Here is a 19365-nt window from a genome sequence, read left to right on the forward strand (position 1 = left end):
TGGTTCCGCTTAATAAGCCTTTGTTTCTCACCGAACTCGCAATATGGGTGCATCTCATTTTCTCTCCTTCTCTTCCGGTGCTCCACACGCAGCAGTGTTTACAGCTGAGTTCACAGAGTGCTAGTGTTATTTAATAGTTCAAAATCTAACAGGGTTTTGTTTTTTAAGTACGTGCTAACATGCTTCTTTTCTGTCCAACCTGCGGGAACGTGTTAATCGTCGAGGAAGGGCAGAAGTGCATGAGATTCGCGTGTAACACCTGTCCCTACGTACATAACATCACACGAAAGGTGAGTAACGACGAAATATTTCACATATAATGTATCACATCTTACATTAAGGTTAGCGTGGCTTCTGAGAGCCTCACCTTATCTGTTTAAACCCCTGTAGGTAAATAACAGGAAGTATCCGAAGTTAAAGGAGGTGGATGATGTTCTGGGTGGAGCTGCTGCGTGGGAAAACGTGGACTCAACACCTGGTGAGTGTCATCAAAATAGTTTATGGTGTGGTCTATGTATCTGTTTATAATCGCAAAATTAACTGGTTGAAGAAATATTGTTGTTGTTTTTTTTAATTATCTTGAGAGTTAAGTTGTGTCTATCGTTCCGCATTCCTGCTCAAAACACCAATGTCTGCAGTGCCTTTGAGTGGTTTGTAATGCAGTTTTTGACAACTGGATACAGGCTTATTAGCTCAATGTGATTGCTGACAACAAGTATTGTGGGGTCAAAACTCTAAACACACACTTTCATGTCAAAATGAAACTCTTTAAAAGAAGCACTTTTTAAAACAAAGTTATCCAGCCAGCCATCCATCTTCTTCCACTTACCCGTGATGTGTGTGAGCAAGCGTGTGTTTGGATCAACTCAATTTATCAGATTGAAACAAAAACTTCCCACCTGACCATGGACAGATTTTCCTTTAAAACACTGAGGGGAAATATGCACTTCTGAACTGTTGTTAGCATCCAAGTATTCCCATGGATGACAGTAGGGATGTATTTTGTTGTGCCATTTAAAAATGTAATTATTTAGAAAACCACTTGAGCTAGGTCCTTCAGTTTTTCGTTATTTTAGGGTAAATATCTATTAACACTGTCAATATGGACTGTCAAATGTGTAGCTCAAGTTAACAGTCATGTGAAAAACAGAGTTTTCATGTGCAATACTGTGAAAAACAAAGTACATTCTTAATTAAGAGGGTGAGTCCCTGCCAGCTGCTGCTACCTTAACGTTTGGGCACAATGTTGTCACTGTGTCAAACAGAAACTCCTCTGTATATAAATATTCTAGAGTTAAATGTGAGGCTGTCTATCTGACAGATGGTTAAAATTGCATCATTCAACAGCACAATGACCACAAGCACACCACCAAATGACAACAGAATGCCTGAAAAACAAATTGGGCTGTTGCAATATCCCAGCCCAATAAAAACATAACTCTACAGATAGATTAAAGCTCTAAGAAAGACAACTGTAGCTTTTTAACTATCCAGCTTGGATACCTACACTTTATATTATAAAGAATAGAATGTCTTTTTTTTTTTTTTTGTCTTTTTTTGGTCCACCCTTGATGACATCAACGTGAAAGTCTTCTCCATAAATTCTCTGAAACTAGATATATTTTTCTAATTCCTGATAACCAGGTGGGGTTTGTCAATGATATGATGACTGAGTCACATTTTAGGGAGCCAGCATATGCTAGAGACCTCCACTGAGTAAAAATGCATTTTATACAAACTTTTAATTACAGTGTGTGTCTGTCTATGTTTGTGTTTGTCTTTTCAGAGGATGGTAATTTATATGGCATTTTCGTACATTTCATTTTGTGTTGGCTTGTTTGTTTTAATCATTAGTGAGGTGGCTTTTATACTTCTTGACCGCTGCTGTCTTTGTTAATTTAGGAAGGTTTAGTCTATTATAATGGATACCAGGGATGGAAGAGCTAAAATTAATGTGGGGTTGTTAAGTGTGAGAAAAAGTTTGTCTTTGCATCATTACATTGCCGGACTGCACCCCCTTCAGGGTAGGACGTAAACAACAACCTTTCTGCAGGTTGTTGTTTTCCTGTGAATGGCAACACGGGCAAGAAATTTAAAGAATTAAAGTCCATTACGAGTCATATTCCTTCAATTGGTTACTAAAGAGCATTATTTCTAAATAAAGACCAGATTTCATATTTATTTAACACAAATTACATACTACAGGCTAATAAGAGACCTCGATAATGTGTAATTTTTCTACTTAAGAAAAACTGAAGTTATTGTATTTGCACTCTGGATGACATTACTTTGGCCTCCAGGTGCTAGTTTGAGAAACCTGGCAGGATGGGTGCTTTAACATCTTTGTCAAAATTAGGAACATCCTGTATCAGTGATGCTACTCCGTGCATTTTTCTATATACTGCATGGCCGAATGGAATTAAATTAAATGAGCCAATCCCAACAGTATTAGTGATTCCACACTGACATGATGCACTTGTCCATTTACAGAAACGTGCCCGAAGTGCGAGCATCCTCGAGCATACTTCATGCAGATTCAGACCAGATCAGCAGACGAACCGATGACCACGTTCTACAAATGCTGCAACGCTCAGTGCGGACATCGATGGAGAGATTGACACCTTTTCACCTATAGCTGTGTTTTTCAGCTTCATTCACAAGCACAGCTGAGAAACATTTATTTTTTTGCTTTACATTTAATATTTAAATAAAATATCCACTTTCACAATTTCAAAATTGAGTTTCCTTCATGACTTTTATTGATAAAATAGTAGCTGTATACAACAGTCAAACAAATCTTTGACTTACATAGTTATACATTTCACAGACATTTAGAGCAATGCAGACCACCAAAATCCACAACAATGGTGTGCGTTACACCGTATTAATATTTCAATGCAATCCTTCATTTCATATTGATTTTCTTACAGAGCTCCGTTAGCCTCAAGGAAAACAAAAACAAATGCACATAGTCAGGAACTTGCCAGTGAGAATGACTTGTTTCAATGTGTGACTCGTGCAGACAAACTCTGCGCTTGGTGCATGAGACATCCAGCATGCTGATGGTGGAACAGTATCTGTTGGTGTTAAATTCAGTGGGATCGCAATGTTGGAGTTAATTTGTTATTTAAAGCTTTTTCCTAGCAAAGAGCTCACTATTTAGTATCTGTAATTGTTTTTTTAACATGCCTCTGAGCAATGCAAGTCATCGGGAAAGGCTAATGCTAAGTCAGGGACTCTGTGGGAAGATGGTCCCACCACTGTAATGATAGTGCTGTACGTTAAATTATACATGTTAGCACCTCTCATCAGTGAGAGTGACTTGGAATGACTTTTCAAAATAAATTTACGTTATAACAGAACAAATATAACACACTGTGCCACTAGTAACAATTTTCTGTTTGTTTTGAAATAACTATTTTGAAAATCATCTTAAACGACTCAGACTCAGCATTTGGCCAGCGACAGGACAAATCACTACTGAGATGTTGTGAAGTGTTCGTCCATCAGTAACAGTCGAGCCCTAAGTCTGTCAGCTCTACTTCCATCTACTAAATTCTGAAAAGGTGCCACCATGGTGGGATTCACTCAGCTAACAGCAAACCAAAGTAAAAACCAAATGATGCATAGGTGGTCGCACTTTTTTCCCCCCTAGACAAATGATGCATCTGAGGGGCAAAGGTGAACTTTAACTTAAAGTGCAAATAATGACTCAATCATCAAAATAAAACACCTTTACAGACAGAGGGCACTGATGAGCATTAGCTCAACAGTAAGTCACAGGACATTTTGTGACTACAGCCCAAATTAATAACAAAATATAGCAGGTTAACATAAATCTTGAGACTTTCCCAACAAGTAGATTTAGTAGCTAAATATTATAAATGGTTCATTTTTCTCACATTCAAAAGGGATCGATGATTAAAAGAAAACACTAGACCTGCTGGAACAAAATAATCAGACAAAGGAAAATAAAAGTTCAGTTCTAAATATTAAAATAATGAATTAAATATCTGACATCAAAGTTAAAAATTAACCCGTGTCGGAATACACTTGCTATAGAGCAGGGGTCGGCAACCCTAGGAAGGGTTAACTGATGGCACGACCATAGCTGGTCGTGCCATCAGTTTTTTATTATTATTATTTTTTTTGTTACAGTACAACAATGAAAGGTGGTGGATTGGCCAGATGCTGGCCAGTGTTTAAAAACAACTCAGTTATTTGGTGGTGGCTATGGCGGACCTTCCACAGATTCAGTAACATTAGCAAGTGGTGGAGGCCAGCAGGTGGATGAGAGAAAGGGGAGGCAAGAGGAGAGACCCGAGGCAGCCGCCGGTCCAAGCGTCAGGTGAACTGAACTTCAGGTAAGAAGTTATGACCTGCAGTCTGTCTGGGTCAGATATAAAACAAGTTTAGGTGGAGTTTATTTTCGTTATGCTGACTTTTTACAGTCAGTTACAATAACTCGTACTGCGTGCTAGCTAGCATGACAGAGTTTCTATACAGCTGGGTGGTTGTTTTGATGTTACTGATGTTGAACTTTATTTTATTCACAAGGTTAGTTAGTAGAGTTGCCAACCGTCCCATAAAAAAACGGAATCGTCTCGTATTCAGAGAAAATATTACGCGTTTCGTATTGAGCTGAAAAGGAACACAGTTTGTCCCGGACTTCAGCTACAATGAAAAAGACACAAAGCTGGATTTATTCTGTCGTTATGCTGCAGCTGCCTCTTCTTCTCTCATTCTCTCCCCCTCCCTCTCCTGTTTCTGCTTCAATCATGAAACTGATCAATGATCAGCTGATTGGCTTTTCTCTCTTGTTTATTTATCGCCCATTTTGTGCCAGAAAGAAGAAACCAGCGGATGTCGCGTTAAACAACAGCAGCACATTTAAGCTTGATCAGCTGTTGTTAGAATTTATTTAATATTAATTTCTAGTATCAGCTGATGTTTGCTGGAGCCACAGCTGTAAAAGCTGCTGGTCATGATATCGGTTTGGTTATCTGGTGAGAGGGAAACATGAAGATGAAACCAGGAGATGTCCTTACTGAATCATCAGAGCTGAACAGGTGATGGAGAAACAGGTTTACCTTTTAGGTGACATGAATGAGTTGAAGGGAAGTTATGAACTGTTTCTGAGAGATAAATAACACCAGGATCCTTTTTCTATGTAGCTGACAGCTGGTAACTGTGCAGGGGCGGGTCTAGCAAAGGTTTGCCAGGGGGGCAGGTAGGGCATTAACAGGGAAAGGTGGGCACAAAGAAATACTTTTCTTTCTTATTCTCATTTAAAATGTCTGGCTGTTATTAAATAATTATCTGAATCTTACAACCAAAGTTTTTATCTGATGTAAAGTCAAAAGGAGCTTGCAAAGAAAAGCGTCTGGACTTCTCTAAATTACTTGAAGACGTTTCACCTCTCATCCGAGAAGCTTCTTCAGTTCTAAGGTCAAATGGTGGAGAGTCCCATACACCCTAGTGGGAGTAACCCCCCCACAGAGGGACAAAAGGACCCCCTGATGATCCTCTAATCGCCTGAGCCAAGGTGTGAAACTGGGTGTGGGTCCCAATCAGCCAGAGTTTCGGGTGAGTTCATTGTGAAACCTGGCCCCACCTTATCATGCGAATTCCTGAGACCTTAGCCTACTGGTGAGAGGGACGTTGTTAGCTTTCCACATTCCGACACTTCAAAAGCTTCAGCAGCTTTCCGCTCAACACAGCATCAGCACCACGGAGATACACGGATACATCCGTAGACTCGTGACAGAATTCACAATGCAATTTTGGGACTTTCAGCTTTATAGACCAATGTTTTATTTTCTGATCAAACCAGAAAGCTTTAATGAGCAGCTAGATTTGTCTCACATTAACTGGCTGAGTTAATGCCAGTTAATGCGACATCGAAGCAGCTGGAATCCATATCTGTGTGTGTTCATGGAGCTTGCATTTTCACCTGCTGGACATCACTACCTGACAAGTTTAACTGTCTTCAGAACATTGCAGAGGCCTTATTGACAGTATTTGGCTCTACATATCTGTGTGAGCCGGTTTTCTCCCACACGAAGAGTGTCCTCAGGTAGCCGTCTGAATGCTGGACACTCAGAGACCTTTGTATCTGAGTGGGAGACCAAAGATCACTTTAACATGTGTATCTCTGTATTAACAAAGATGCCACATTGGCTCAGTTTATTTTTCTTATCATTGTTGTGAGGAGACCATAAATAGCATTTGTATTTTCTGTTGTACAGTTCATTTGCTGTTATGGATAAAAAGTGTCTTTTTTTTGTTTCAAAATAGCTGATAACTATTCGCTGATAGCTGCTAACATCTGTGAATAAATATAGAACAAGTGGTTCTATATAGTGTGTAACTGTTAATATAGAGCGTTATTAAATTTATTGCTAATGCAATCATATGGCACACTGACTTCTGAGGAAATTTTAGATAGCACTCGTCATCAGAAAGGTTGCCTACCCCTGCTATAGAGCAAAATTCACAGATGAATTCAAATAAAGTGACATTTTCACAGCGTTCTCTAACAGAGGCAGTTTTTTGTTTTGTTTTTTTCCTTTTTTTATTCACATGCGAAACATCACAAATTTACCTGTGTGCCTCTGAGCGCCTTCACCTGCTGCGCTTAAGTCAGAGAACTGTACATTTCAAATGCATGAGAGAAGTATGCTGAACGGTATATACAGGAAATATGTTGTGAACTAATTAGAAAACTTCACTTACAATTTAAGAGGGCTACACAACACTTTGCAAAAATGTAGAGGGGTGGGGGGGGAGAAGCCTGTCACTACCAGCAGGGGGCACTGTGGGTTTATGTGTGTGCATGTACTTGTCTCTGTGGCATCCAGCTGTCCATGGTTAGCATATACGCTTGTATGTATAAATGTAGCCCTTACAGTAAGGGCAGGTGTGTGTCACATCCTTGAGGTCATCAATCATACAGGGAATCAAGCAGCAGCCGAGATCACAGCTGTGAACGAGGAGCAGACAGACAGAAGATGAAGCGAAAATCAAACACCTGCTCATGATTGTACACGTTACGTACATTAAGCTCTCACAAAACAGTCACTGGGTCAAGAACATGGCAACACAGAAGCATGAAAAATACACCATCTGCTTATCTGCTCCAATCAGCACTTATGCAAAAGTTGAAGGTCACAGATGCCACAGTATACTGTTGTGCAAAATTTAAGATAGACACGATTAACAAGTTACTAAGTCAAGAACATATTATTGAAACACCATCTGTCTGAATGTTCAGGTAATATTTTATCTTCCAAAGTCCTTAAAAGGTGAGCTGGGAAGTAATGGACGCTATAGGGTATTTTATTTTATTTATATACTGCCAAATTACAACAACTGTTGTCTCAAGGTGTTTTATATTGGAAGGTAAAGTCCCTACAATAATCAAACGACAGCCTTCACTGTGGTGAATGTGGAAAGTAAAAACAGCTCCCTTTTAAAAGAAACCTGACAGAACCTCCAACCAGTCGTGGCAGGTAGCTGCCCCTCCTTGAGTCTGGGTATGCCAGAGGTTTTTTCCTGTTAAAAGGAAGTTTTTCCTTCCCACTGCTGACAAGTGTTTGCTCATGGGGGGGTTGTCTGATTGTTGTTTTTTTCTCTCTATTGTTGTGGGATCTTTACCTTAGAATAAAAGTGCTTTATTTGAGTATTTGCTGCTATATGAATAAAAGTGAAGTCTTTCACATTCCCTAACATGCTCAACTATGGACAAACCTGGGCGTGTCTGAGAGCAAGAGCACATGTGAGACTCCAGTGACAATTTAGTATCCAATAAGGGAGCTACTTCAACAACTTCCAACAAATGCAAAGCATTCTGAAAACTAGTAATAGTTAATCTAGCTAAAGCTGGAAACAACTTTCTTTTTTTACTATTTGAATCAAAAAAACAAAAAAAAAAACAACCTCCCACCAATGAGCATAACCAGGCCACAAAGTATGAGACACTAGCAGCTGGTGATGTGTGACCTTTGTGTGACATATTTTTCAGCGTTATTATGTGCTGAAAAATATGTCACACATATATTATGTACAATATTCTGCAGTCTCCTGACAAGTTAAATGGTCAAGTTACTTTAGTTTTGTTGAAGTGTTGAGTAAACGTATAAAATAATTGCTTAACTTTCCAAAACACTACCTAGGCTACTTAATGCATCTAGTGTCAATAAAGTGAAACTTTGAATTAGAAAGTGTCTCATCAAGTAAATTAGCTCAATGGAAATGCAGCAATATAACAACAATCAGTATTCTGTGATAATGACCGTTTTATATTGTCAGATATATGATTCTTGCAGATTTTCTTGACATAATTTATCATCCAGCTCTAGTTCTGTGTATTTAAAACTACTGTCACTTTTAGGCATTACTCATGTGTAAAAACAGCGAAAACCCACCACCAGATGTCTTTTCCAGGACCTACTTACCCTACAAAGAAGCAGAAGAGGCAGAAGAGTGTGTTCATGAGGCCGATGTCGTGGGAGATGCGGGTGACGATAGCCTGCTGACAGTGCGGACACACAGTCTGCACTGGTGAAGTCTGAAACATTTCACCCTGCAGAACGGTCACAGTGGTGGCTGCTCCTGGAGGAGCCAGGACGGTCGCTGTGTGACCTCCCATGTGGACAAAGTGACCAGGACCCGGGCCCATCTGTCCTGGCATCGGTTGAGGAAAGTGACCAGGTGGTGGTGGGTAGTGGCCACCTGCATTTAGACAAACCAATGAGAGTGGGCGAGCACAAGAACAGCAGTCATGATATTTAAGAAGATGAACCATAGCCTCAACAGTGACGTGAGCCAAAAGGAAAAATAGATTTACAAGCCAGTGAGCAATAAAATACTCTTTTTAGCTCTTTTACATTTCCACATTATTAATTCAATTTTCTGGTTTCTACCAAACTAAACTGAAGCCAGATAAACTATTTTCAAGTAATGAAAGTTAACAAGCTGAAGTGTGTGTGTGGGGGGGGGGTGTACAGCTATTGCAGTTTGTACTGTGCATAGCTGTACACCATGTCGGGTCCAGAACCATGAACACTAACATGCCCTGACAGCTTTAGAAGACAGTCACATATTGTGGGAGTATGATGCTTCATTTCCTTATCTATATATGCAGATAGTCTGTCGCACCTTGTGGTGGTGGAGGCATAGGCATGGGCATTGGCATGGGCCCTTCCCCAGGGACATGTGGTGGTAGGAAGCCTGGCTGTGTGGCCTCATAGGGTGGTGGACCATAGTCTGGAGGTAGGGGTTGTCCCTGTGGAGGACCAGTCCTTACCGCTTCTGAAATACAGCACACATTAAAAAGATGGCACTGGAGATAGCCCCGCACAAGTCTGACACAACAAACTGAAGTTTGTGGTCTGAAATAAATAACTGCAGTAGTACACGGCTGCAAGTGCATGACAACATGGGTGTTCACTTCACTGGTCATCTATGAAGCTTTCAAAGGTGAGACCATTATTTGCTGTGATTTACATTTACTGTTCTTCATCAATCTAGCAAATATTACAATGAAGTCTCTCAAGCTCAGTGAGTGCCCAAATTTCTCACATCAACTGTAGGGAAGTGGTCAAACTGCTTTTGAATTATCTCAATGCACTCAAGAACTTCTCTTTTTCATTGGTTAGTATATCAGAGTAGGTAGGCTCCATAATGAGACCAAGCTGTAATAACTTAGAACTGAGTCAGACTGATATTACAAAAGGTACATTTTGACTAAATTATTCAAATCAGACTGGATTTAAAATGAGCAAATTACAATTTTTTTCAACAGTTAAAACGGCTGCAGATGTACTTCCTCTTGAACTGAGGAAGTTTACCGAATCACTCACACTGAATGTAGAACATATGTCACCACCAGTACCACTACTGTAACATTCACAATCCTGTGTGTTCAGCTTTATTACCAGGTTGTCCATTTTTCTCCTGGATGAGGGGCGCACTGGGACCTCCGGGGTACGGAGGGGGAGGATCGCTGGACATACTGGCCGGATGTCTGAACTAGCAAATGGGTCGGACACGTGAGCTCCACTCACAACTCGACAGGTTGACTTCCCCCCCTGTGAGGAATAAAAAATGAGCACAGTTTGAGTCCCCTGGCTCATTACTCTCTGACACAGTCATAAAATGTTCCATCAACAGTCAGAGAGGCTAATGAAGGAGCTGATGTAACTGCTGATGTCAGTCTGCACATACTGTACCATAAGTTTCAGGGGAATTGAAAGATAGAGGTTTTAAGACATCTTAACGCTGGCAGTGTTAATCACATTTTCTTGGTTTATAGGAATACTGCCTGGCAATAAAACAGAAGTAAAAGCAAAACTGTTCATTTGAACATGAAAACAATATCATGATGGGTTTACATTTCATTTGCAACTAAAACCAAATTATTCAATTGCAGTCTTATAAACCAAGATAAAGCAGTAAAAACCATAAGATGACCAGAGTAAGTGTGATTACTGTGTGAAAACCTGGATGATCTTGAGTGCAGTAAAGAATGGTAAATGGACTGGTTCTTATATAGTGCTTTTCTACTCCGAGCGCTCAAAGTGCTTTATACATTCACCGATTCATGCCCAAGGATATTTGGCAGGAACCAACCTTCCGATTACCAGATGACCTGCTCTACACCTCCTGAGTGACAGCCACCAGTTAAGAAGAAGCCTTTAGCAAAAGCAATTCCAGGGAAGGCCTGGATTAAATGAAGAATGAAATGAACTGCTAGGTGTGAAAACTTCAACAGCAATACAATCGTGAGCTCCTCCATCCTTCCCCGGCGCTCAGGTTTCGGCAGGAAGCACCTCTTCTCTCTGCTTAAATAATGCAAATGGTGTCTGAATGTAAGGTGCAACAAATGCCTCGGAGAAGAACAACAATTTTGGGGGGAGATTTAAAAGTATGTATGTCCAGTGATGACAACTCCAAAGCACTAAGGCACAAGCAAAACCAAAGACTGTGTTATTGCATGGTGCTATAATTTGTTCTAAGGAAACACATCATTTGCATTTTCCACCTGTTAGGTCAGAGAAGTGAAAGTACTAACACAGAAAGAAGCAGGCTCTCACATCTATACATGAACCTCTACATACTTGAAAATATGTGTAATAGACTACACTACTGTTAATACAACAGACCCCTTAATTTTAAAGACTCTAAACGAAGTCTTTCTGATGAGGGAATGTCTACAAAACAGTCATGGTTTTTCCTAAATCTGGCTAAACATGTTTTAGCCTTCTGATAGGACTGCAATAAAAAAGCTGTTTATAACAATGGGCAAAAAAAATGCCAAAATTGAGACTTCTTTTAAGTACGTTATACAGATACTATGCCTCTACTACATGTGGACGAATCGTGTAGGCCTGTTTTGAAACAGCACTGGCACGCCAACACCTCTGATCCAAAGATGTCTGTGTAAGATTGATTATAATATTTTAATTCTCACATAAACGGTGGCAAGTCCATAAAGTACCACTGGAATCTAGTACAAACAAAACCCACTGAAAAAAACTTCCTCCATCTGTTTTAGTCAAATGTGAACTGACTTCTTAAATATGTGAGCTTATCTGGAGAGGAAAAGAAAGGTGCTGCTACACAGAGACGAGTATACAGACAAAGGAGGTTTGTGTGGACTAGATCATTCCTCGCCGACCAAAGAAAGTGTTGAAATGTCTCTAGACTTCAGTTTGTTTTGATGTTGAAATGTCACTACCCTATATTTTTAAACTATGGGAGACCTTTTTATTCAAAATGATATAAACAGAAATGCCCACAAAATAAATAAAGATTGACTTTAAAGACCAGCGGTGCAAATTTTGAGCCTGTCCCAGTGATCTCCTGATATCATTTCAGCACATTCCTCAGTTATATTAAGGTGTTCAAAGCATATGATGCTAAAGAAGGTGTTTGCTAAGTGCAGAGGAGAAAAATAACAAAAGAAATTAAACTGCAGAAAAATTCTCCTTTGCCAGTTAGTCTTGTTAGCTGGGGTTTCAAATGTACCAAAATTGTATGTCTGTTTATTAACACATTATTTATCAAAAACATACATGCACACTAGTCGCTGTCAAATCAATAGCACAGATTAATTTCCGTTAGCAAATAAATACACTTATGTGCACAGCAAACCTCAAATGATTCTTTCTGAGTCAGAAACAAACCTCAATGCTAATACTAAATATGCTACAAACCCTACCTATTAAATGTAGGTCAATTATGTTAACTGACTCAGTGATGTTTCTTTGGGCTGAAAGCTGACTAACCAATGTGCTCATGTATCAATTTCTATAATGGCATCTACACTTATAAGCAGCAACAATAACAAGCTCCCCTAATAGAGCCACAACATACACTCCTGTATTTTGAGGCTGCATGCTAGCACTGGTGTAGTTCAGTCAGTTTGACATTTCTCTTTTCTCAATGTATTAAGGTGTTTTTTTGTGTATGTTTGTCTGTTTAGGTATTTTTTACAAGAAATACCAGACCTTACTTACTAGGGTATTTTACCATGGTAACGTATGCTGCAAACCTAACCTGCCTTGAACTAGGCTAAATTGCAGATTAGAGATCAACAGGTATGAAATGACTGCTGACAGACCAATGAGTTCTAGTGAAAACAAGGTCACCATTCCCAGAAGATCCCTTGGACATCTGTGCACAGACAGTTGAAGTGTCTAAAGTCTTTGATTTTCCTTGACAAGCAACAGCATTATTTTACCTTTGGTATTTTTTTCCTGCTGGCTGCAAGCAATTTCACAACAGTTTTAATGTACTCTGAGCACTAATGATCATATTTGATACTTCCTAAAGTTGTATCAAATTTGCACTAATTTGGCCTAATTTTCAGTTCAGCCTTTGTTATGTGTTTAATCCTTCATATTTTTCTTTTTTTTTTTATCTTCCTATGTAAAGTCAGCCGTTTTGCAGCAAGTACACTTAGGTAAAACTGTGATTGGTCAGATACTGTTAGCAGCACCACTTTTTAAGCTGACTCAACTTGATAACCAGCTGTGACCTCTTACCGGTACTCTGATTGCCAATGTTTGAATCAAGAGAATGAAAAAAAAAAAAAAAACTGGGTGTGTTAAACTTGCTTTGTAATAAAGGGCTAATACTACTGCTACTACTACTATTACTAATAGTTTTACCTGATATGACTGAAATTAGGGATTCCTCCAGAGAAGCCTGAGATCTGCCACACCCTGTAATATGAGCAAAATTCACCATTATTATTATTATTTTTATTATTAAAAATGTACAAGTTAAAAGAGTACATTATTAAGCCAACACTGTTATTAAAATTTACACTAAAATTTACAAAAACAAGTCAGTCTTTAGCAGTGAACTGAAATAAGACACTGCTGCTTACAATGCTGTAAGCCATTAATGAAACTGTTGTAAATAACTTGTTAACCTATAATATGTCACAAGCCTGTATATACTTATAGTTATAGCATATTCATAACATATCTTCACACCGTGTACATTGTAACATACCCATAATAGACCCATATTTTGTACCCTCCTACCTATAATAGACCAATTTTTGTAATATATCTATTGCCAAAGCACTTCTGGATAGATGCAAACTGCATTTTGTTGCCTTGTACTTGTGACATGTGCAATGACAATAAAGCTGAATTCTATTCTATTCTATTCTAAGATAAAAGCTGCAATCAGTTTTGCCAAAGTCACTTTTATATGCCCTTTACTTATCCGAGTTAAAAGTCTAATTAAGATTATAAACGTCTTTGTTAAGAGCAATTTTGCCAACAGGGCAGCAGAAATGACAACAAATATAACACAGTAGTTCTATGAAGACATTTGAAGTGGCCTGAAAGGATGGTTTGATTAGCATTTAGAATACACTGAAAATACAAATAATGTCATAAAGATACTTGCATAACAGCTATTTTTTTAATTAACTATATAACCCGTTTGTAAATCCTGTTGACTACAGCCCATTTACCGATATAAACAATGATAATGGTCATTTAAAAAAAAAACGATTCAAACGTTAACTATCACTTCCTCAGGTTGGTAATTTCACAACCAACGAGAAGAAATAACTATATTATAACTAATATATACATATATGTGTGTCTGTATGTGTGTGTATGTGTTTCTTTTTTTAAGGCTGAAATTTGGATTCTTCTTGTGTCCAGAGCAAACAAAAAACAAAAGTGAAAAGAAAACTTATACGTGATCGCAATAACAAGTACTAACTTCGGTGCCTCCACAAACCAAATATCTAAGTTTACTGAGTGTAACTGCTCCCAACTTATTGCGACAGTTTTCCCAGATAAGCAACTAGCCAGCTAGCTGGTGTTTTTTAATAATCCTGTATCGGATAATCCTGCTCAAATCTACTTGCACAACTAACCATGAATAACTTAGTTACGTAAGTGAGGCCAGAGGAAGCCAGCGGCGATGTTAATTTAAATTGGTGCTTGGATTTAATACATGTGGTAGGGTAGCTAGCTAACTGAGAGGCAATGCGGAGTGATGTGAACGGTAAAATAAGCCGTTGCATTCGTTATTTCTACAACATCTCTGCAATTTTAAAAAAAATACGAAAAAGAAAGAAAGAAAGGAAACCCGTGAAGGACAGCCGGCAGGGAGTGTTTTCCTGTCAGCCGTTGAGGTCATCTTAAAGACAGCGATGTGTTTGTTTAGTTAAAGCATGTCTGTTTGGGTAGCAGTGGTTAGCTGGCTATAGCTAGCGTCGCCATTCGTGACACAGAAACGACCTCGTAAAAAGAAAAAAAAAGAGATGCGGACAGAAACGGTTAAGGAGTGAAGACCCGGAGGGCTGTGGAGAAGAAAACCGTCTCCGGTCACGACTCTTTAACGGGGCAACTGTCAGTATGCTGAATGCCAGATTACCTGGTTGTAGATGAGACGCCAGCCCGCTGCGTGAAGTTGCTTGACGTTAGCAGCTCCGTCCCTCCTGAGGAGAGTCAACACCCGTCGAGATGGATTTACACCTGACGTCATTAATCAGGAGTTACAAGAGCTGCTGCTCAAAACTTCTACGTCACATTCCGCTCGTTTCCTTTTGTTTAAGTAAAATACGAATTAACTTCTTATCCTGTAAATAACACGACAAAAATAAAACTATATTAAACAATAGCATGTAAACAACCATTACTTTTTTACATTTTTATTATATAATTATTTAGAGCATTAAATATGATTACAATATTTTTACGACATCGCATACTTTAGAAAGTGGAACTCCAGCATTATATTCATTGTTTATATGTATTAGTCAAAGCCTATATAGCTTTTTTGTGTGATTTGGAGATCAATCTACCGCTTGCCAGAAGATTCCAGTTGAAACTAATAGCTGACCTTCGAGTGTTTAAAATCGTTGTTTACTGGCCTCCTGCGGTCGAACTGGAGAACTGCAACGTTAGTCAATTAGTCAACGTAGACAATGTTAGTGTCAGTGAAGGCATAATGGAAAGACAATGGCAATGCTGTAAAAAAATAAATAAATAAACCGCACCATTGTTGTTTAGTGAGCTAGTCTTTTTTATTATGAATTATATATTCAACATCATATTTATTATGTTTTAGCTTTATTATTCTGTCGCCAGCTATTCAGAGTCAGAGCTGGCCCAAGGTGCCTAGACCATCACCTCCAACCAACCCTCAGCACTACAAATATTAACTTTAGTTAATAGTGCTAATAGTAGTCCTTGCTTAACCATTTCTGCCTTGTACAATAACCATTATCATAACCATTCCTGTACCATAACCATTATTATTATTGTTGTTGTTGTTATAGATTATCGTTATGGTGGCTTATTAGTGTGGTGAGAGGTAATTAAATAAACCCTGCAGACAATGAATTTATGAAGTATAAATTTAAACATAAAATATAAGGATATCTGTGTACAGTCTCACAGTTTTATCAATATGTCTCTAAGTTTTGTGTTTGAACACATTAAAGAAATGCTGACAAAAAGTGATTTTTATATATCACATCATTACGCATTTAATCTAATTTACCCTAATGCATTTTTAATACACTTTTATTGGGCCCAACCAAGGTACTGTAATTTTAGGGTTACAGTTTCATAAACATTTAAAGATCTGGACATATATATATTTAAACTTCCAAATATATATAGAGATAGACTGATTACACTATTCACTAGGGCAGGGCAATATGGCCAAAAATATTTATCACAATATACATTTGAAAATTTGCAATAACAATATAACTGACAATATAATTGACACGAGACAAAATACTTTACAACTCCCAACTTTATTAGTGCAAAAAAAGAAAAAAAAAACATCAATGTATTTTCACTTAAACAAGCAGCTGTTTAAGTGAAAATTTAACAGTGAAAATACAAATTCCTTGCTGGCAGTTTAACCAAAAGGCATTTCCAGTGAAAATGGGCTGACATATCCTGAGCATAACCATGTATAATATCCACAAAACTTAAAAAGAGGTTATACACACACACACACACACAATATGGTAATATTATGTTGAAGCACAGCGAGGTTCCTGACTACGATAGCCATAATGCTCTGACAATCCATCAAGCGGTGCGGGTTTGTAGCTTAGCAAAGTCGTACTAAAACTTTTTTTTTTTTTTTTTTTTGAGCACCAGTGTACCACACAAAATCGTTTCGAGGTCAGTAAGCACAACCAGAATTCATACATAAGAATTATAAGGGGCAGTGTCAATTTTTTCAGAAAATCAAAGGATTTAAAGAGCAACTTATTTTCCCAAAACCACGGTAATAACAACGGCCTGCTAGCATGCTCTAGCAAAAATTGTGCTTTGGTGTGTATCTGACGGACAAAAGCCAAACCAGTTCCACACCACTGAAGTTGCACCATTTTAACAAACCAATTCTGGTTCATCTGTTTCATTCAACGCCCTTCTCATTCTCGGTCATTATGCTTTTTCTGCCATGTGCATATGAAAACAAAGGCACTGCACATGCGCGTTTTACCCATATTGTATCGCGATATTTATCGTTGCCTAACATTATATCGGTATTACCGTGAAAGGTATGATATGGCCCAGCCCTACTATTCACTATTATTCTGCTGTGCTTTGATCTTTTATGACCTCTGATGTCCTTTAGCACCAAAAAGGTTGAGAACTGAACCAGCTTGTATCATTTCTGTACTATGCTACATTCTTGTAGAGGTCTGTCTGTGTATCAGATAGTTACAACAAGATGTGGTAGAAGATGAAGCAAGTGGAAATATCAAGGAAAATTAAAGTTGCTCTGACAGTGGTGAAAAATATGAGGAGAAGAGAGAGTGTGTTTAAAGATAAAGTCAATGTATTCTCTTTTTCTTATATAAATCAGGGTTGCACTGAAGGTGGAGCCTATCCCAGTTGTCACAGGGCAACAGGTGATATTATATAAAGCTCTGAATAGGAAATTACTATATATGAACCAGTCCATTTAACTTGCAAATTCCATCTATATCCATCCATTTTCTTCCACTTATGGGGGCAGCAGCCTAATCGGAGAATGCCAGACCTCCCTCTCCCCGGCCACCTCCTCAAGCTTTTCCAGTGCACCACCACTCAGTTCAGTTCAATTCAATTTTATTTATATAACGCCAAATCACAACAACAGTCGCCTCAAGGCGCTTTTGAATTGTAAGGTAGACCCTACAATAAACCTAAATATACCTAAATCTTTCAGCTTGGGGCAGGAAGTTGTCCCTGACCTAGAGTGGTGACTCCATCCTTTTTCCAGCTGAGGACCAAATTATGAACAGAATGTGTGATAAAGGGCAGCCCTGGTGGACTCCAACACCCACCAGAAACAGTATGCAGACAAAAGCTCATGCAACGGTTGAATAATGATCGAATGGCCTGACACCCCATACTCCGGAACACCTCCCATAAGACACTTCGAGGGAAACCCATGTAGACTGGTTGGGCAATCTCCCATGCCCTCTCAAGTATCCTAAAGAGGGTGAAGCTGGTTCAGTGTTCTGCGACCGGGACAAAAACTGCATTGTTCCTCCTGTATCTGAGGTTTGACTAACGGATGGGCTCTCCTTTCGAGCACCCTGGCAAGACTTTCTTGGGGAGGCTGAGGAGTGTGATCCTCCTATAGTTGGAACACACCCTCCGGTCCCCTTTCTTGAAGATAGGAACCACCACCCAGGTCTGGTAATCAGGAGTTACAACCCCTGATCTCCACACAACATTGTAGAGGTGTGCCGACCAAGACAGCTCAACAACAGCTAGAGCCTTCAGGAACCCAGGCCTAACCTCATCCACCCCGGGAGCCCTGTCACTAAGAAGTTATTTAACTGCCTCAGTGGCGTAACCCCCAGAGATAGACAAGTTGTCTCCCTTGTCCCCATATGCTGCTACCTTTACAGAAGATGTGTCAGTGGGATTAAGGTGGTCCTCAAAGTATTCCTTCCAAAGCCCGACAATGTCTTCCTTCAAAGTCAGCAGCGTCTGGACTTCTTTAGGGTTCACAAGAAACTTAAAGAAGTCCAGACGCTTTTCTTTCCAAGCTCCTTTGACTACGATGACGTGGAGCACTGAGAACCTCCACAGGTATACACAATGTAGGTAAAGTACCACTTCCCCTTCTGAGTCGCCTGATGGTTTGCCAGAATCTCTTCAAGGCAGTCCAAAAGTGTTTTTCCATGGCCTCTCCGAACTCCTTCCACACTCGAGTTTTTACTTCAACCACTGCTCGAGCTGTGTTCCTCTTGGCCTGTCGGTACCTATCAGCTGCCTCTGAAGTCCCACAGGCTAACAAAGCCCAATAAGACTCCTTCTTCAGCCTGATGGTTCCCTGTTTCCCTGCAGCTTCAGTGCAGCAGTTTTAGCAATGGAGGCCCAACCACCAGACGTTTGCCCCTCGCTGGGCCTGACTCCAGGGTCCCGAGAGGGTAACCAGTAACCCTATCCCAGGCAGGAACAGTTCCCTTGATCTTCTGCTTATAGGGGTTTTTGAATCCCTCTTTGGTCCCTCACCCAGGATCACTTTGGAGACCCTGCCAGGGGACAAAAAGCCCCCAACAACACACTGTGCTGCCATGTTATAAAGAAAAAGTTAAATAAAACACTTTTGATGGGAGAGATTTTTAAGCTGACAAGAGTGGTGACAATCAGTGAGCAGCATTATGCCTTGTCATCGTTTATAATTTTTTTCTAAAGCACACATGGGAAAATTATACAAGGAGCTAGAGGCCTGGGACTGGTAAAGGGCGACCAAAATTTTTATAAAAGATAAACGAACCAACCCCACAAAAAATCATAACTATGCTAAGGAATCTCAAGATTTCTTCAGTGATTCTGTATTGAAAATTCCCTTCAT

The 19365-nt window shown here is 39.3% G+C and overlaps 2 protein-coding genes across 2 annotated transcripts; one reads left to right on the forward strand and one right to left on the reverse strand.

The window, feature by feature from the left end:
• The first annotated feature begins 50 nt into the window (after window positions 1–50).
• polr3k (polymerase (RNA) III (DNA directed) polypeptide K) lies at window positions 51–2736 on the forward strand. The gene is made up of 3 exons (XM_082529563.1): window positions 51–290; window positions 391–478; window positions 2491–2736. Exons 1-3 carry the CDS (start codon window positions 180–182, stop codon window positions 2616–2618), a joined length of 327 nt encoding a protein of 108 aa, XP_082385689.1. The 5' UTR covers window positions 51–179; the 3' UTR covers window positions 2619–2736.
• Window positions 2737–15347, reverse strand: cdip1 (cell death-inducing p53 target 1). The gene is made up of 7 exons (XM_082529561.1): window positions 15251–15347; window positions 14914–15118; window positions 13176–13229; window positions 9939–10091; window positions 9160–9312; window positions 8457–8733; window positions 2737–6982 (listed from the first exon to the last, which is right to left on the reverse strand). The coding sequence occupies exons 4-7, from the start codon at window positions 10012–10014 to the stop codon at window positions 6871–6873; spliced, it is 618 nt and encodes a 205-aa protein (XP_082385687.1). The 5' UTR covers window positions 10015–10091; window positions 13176–13229; window positions 14914–15118; window positions 15251–15347; the 3' UTR covers window positions 2737–6870.
• Between the last annotated feature and the right edge of the window lie 4018 nt (window positions 15348–19365).

Source organism: Aulonocara stuartgranti, assembly GCF_965226115.1.
Source record: "Aulonocara stuartgranti genome assembly, chromosome: 4".
NCBI classification, from domain to species: domain Eukaryota; kingdom Metazoa; phylum Chordata; class Actinopteri; order Cichliformes; family Cichlidae; genus Aulonocara; species Aulonocara stuartgranti.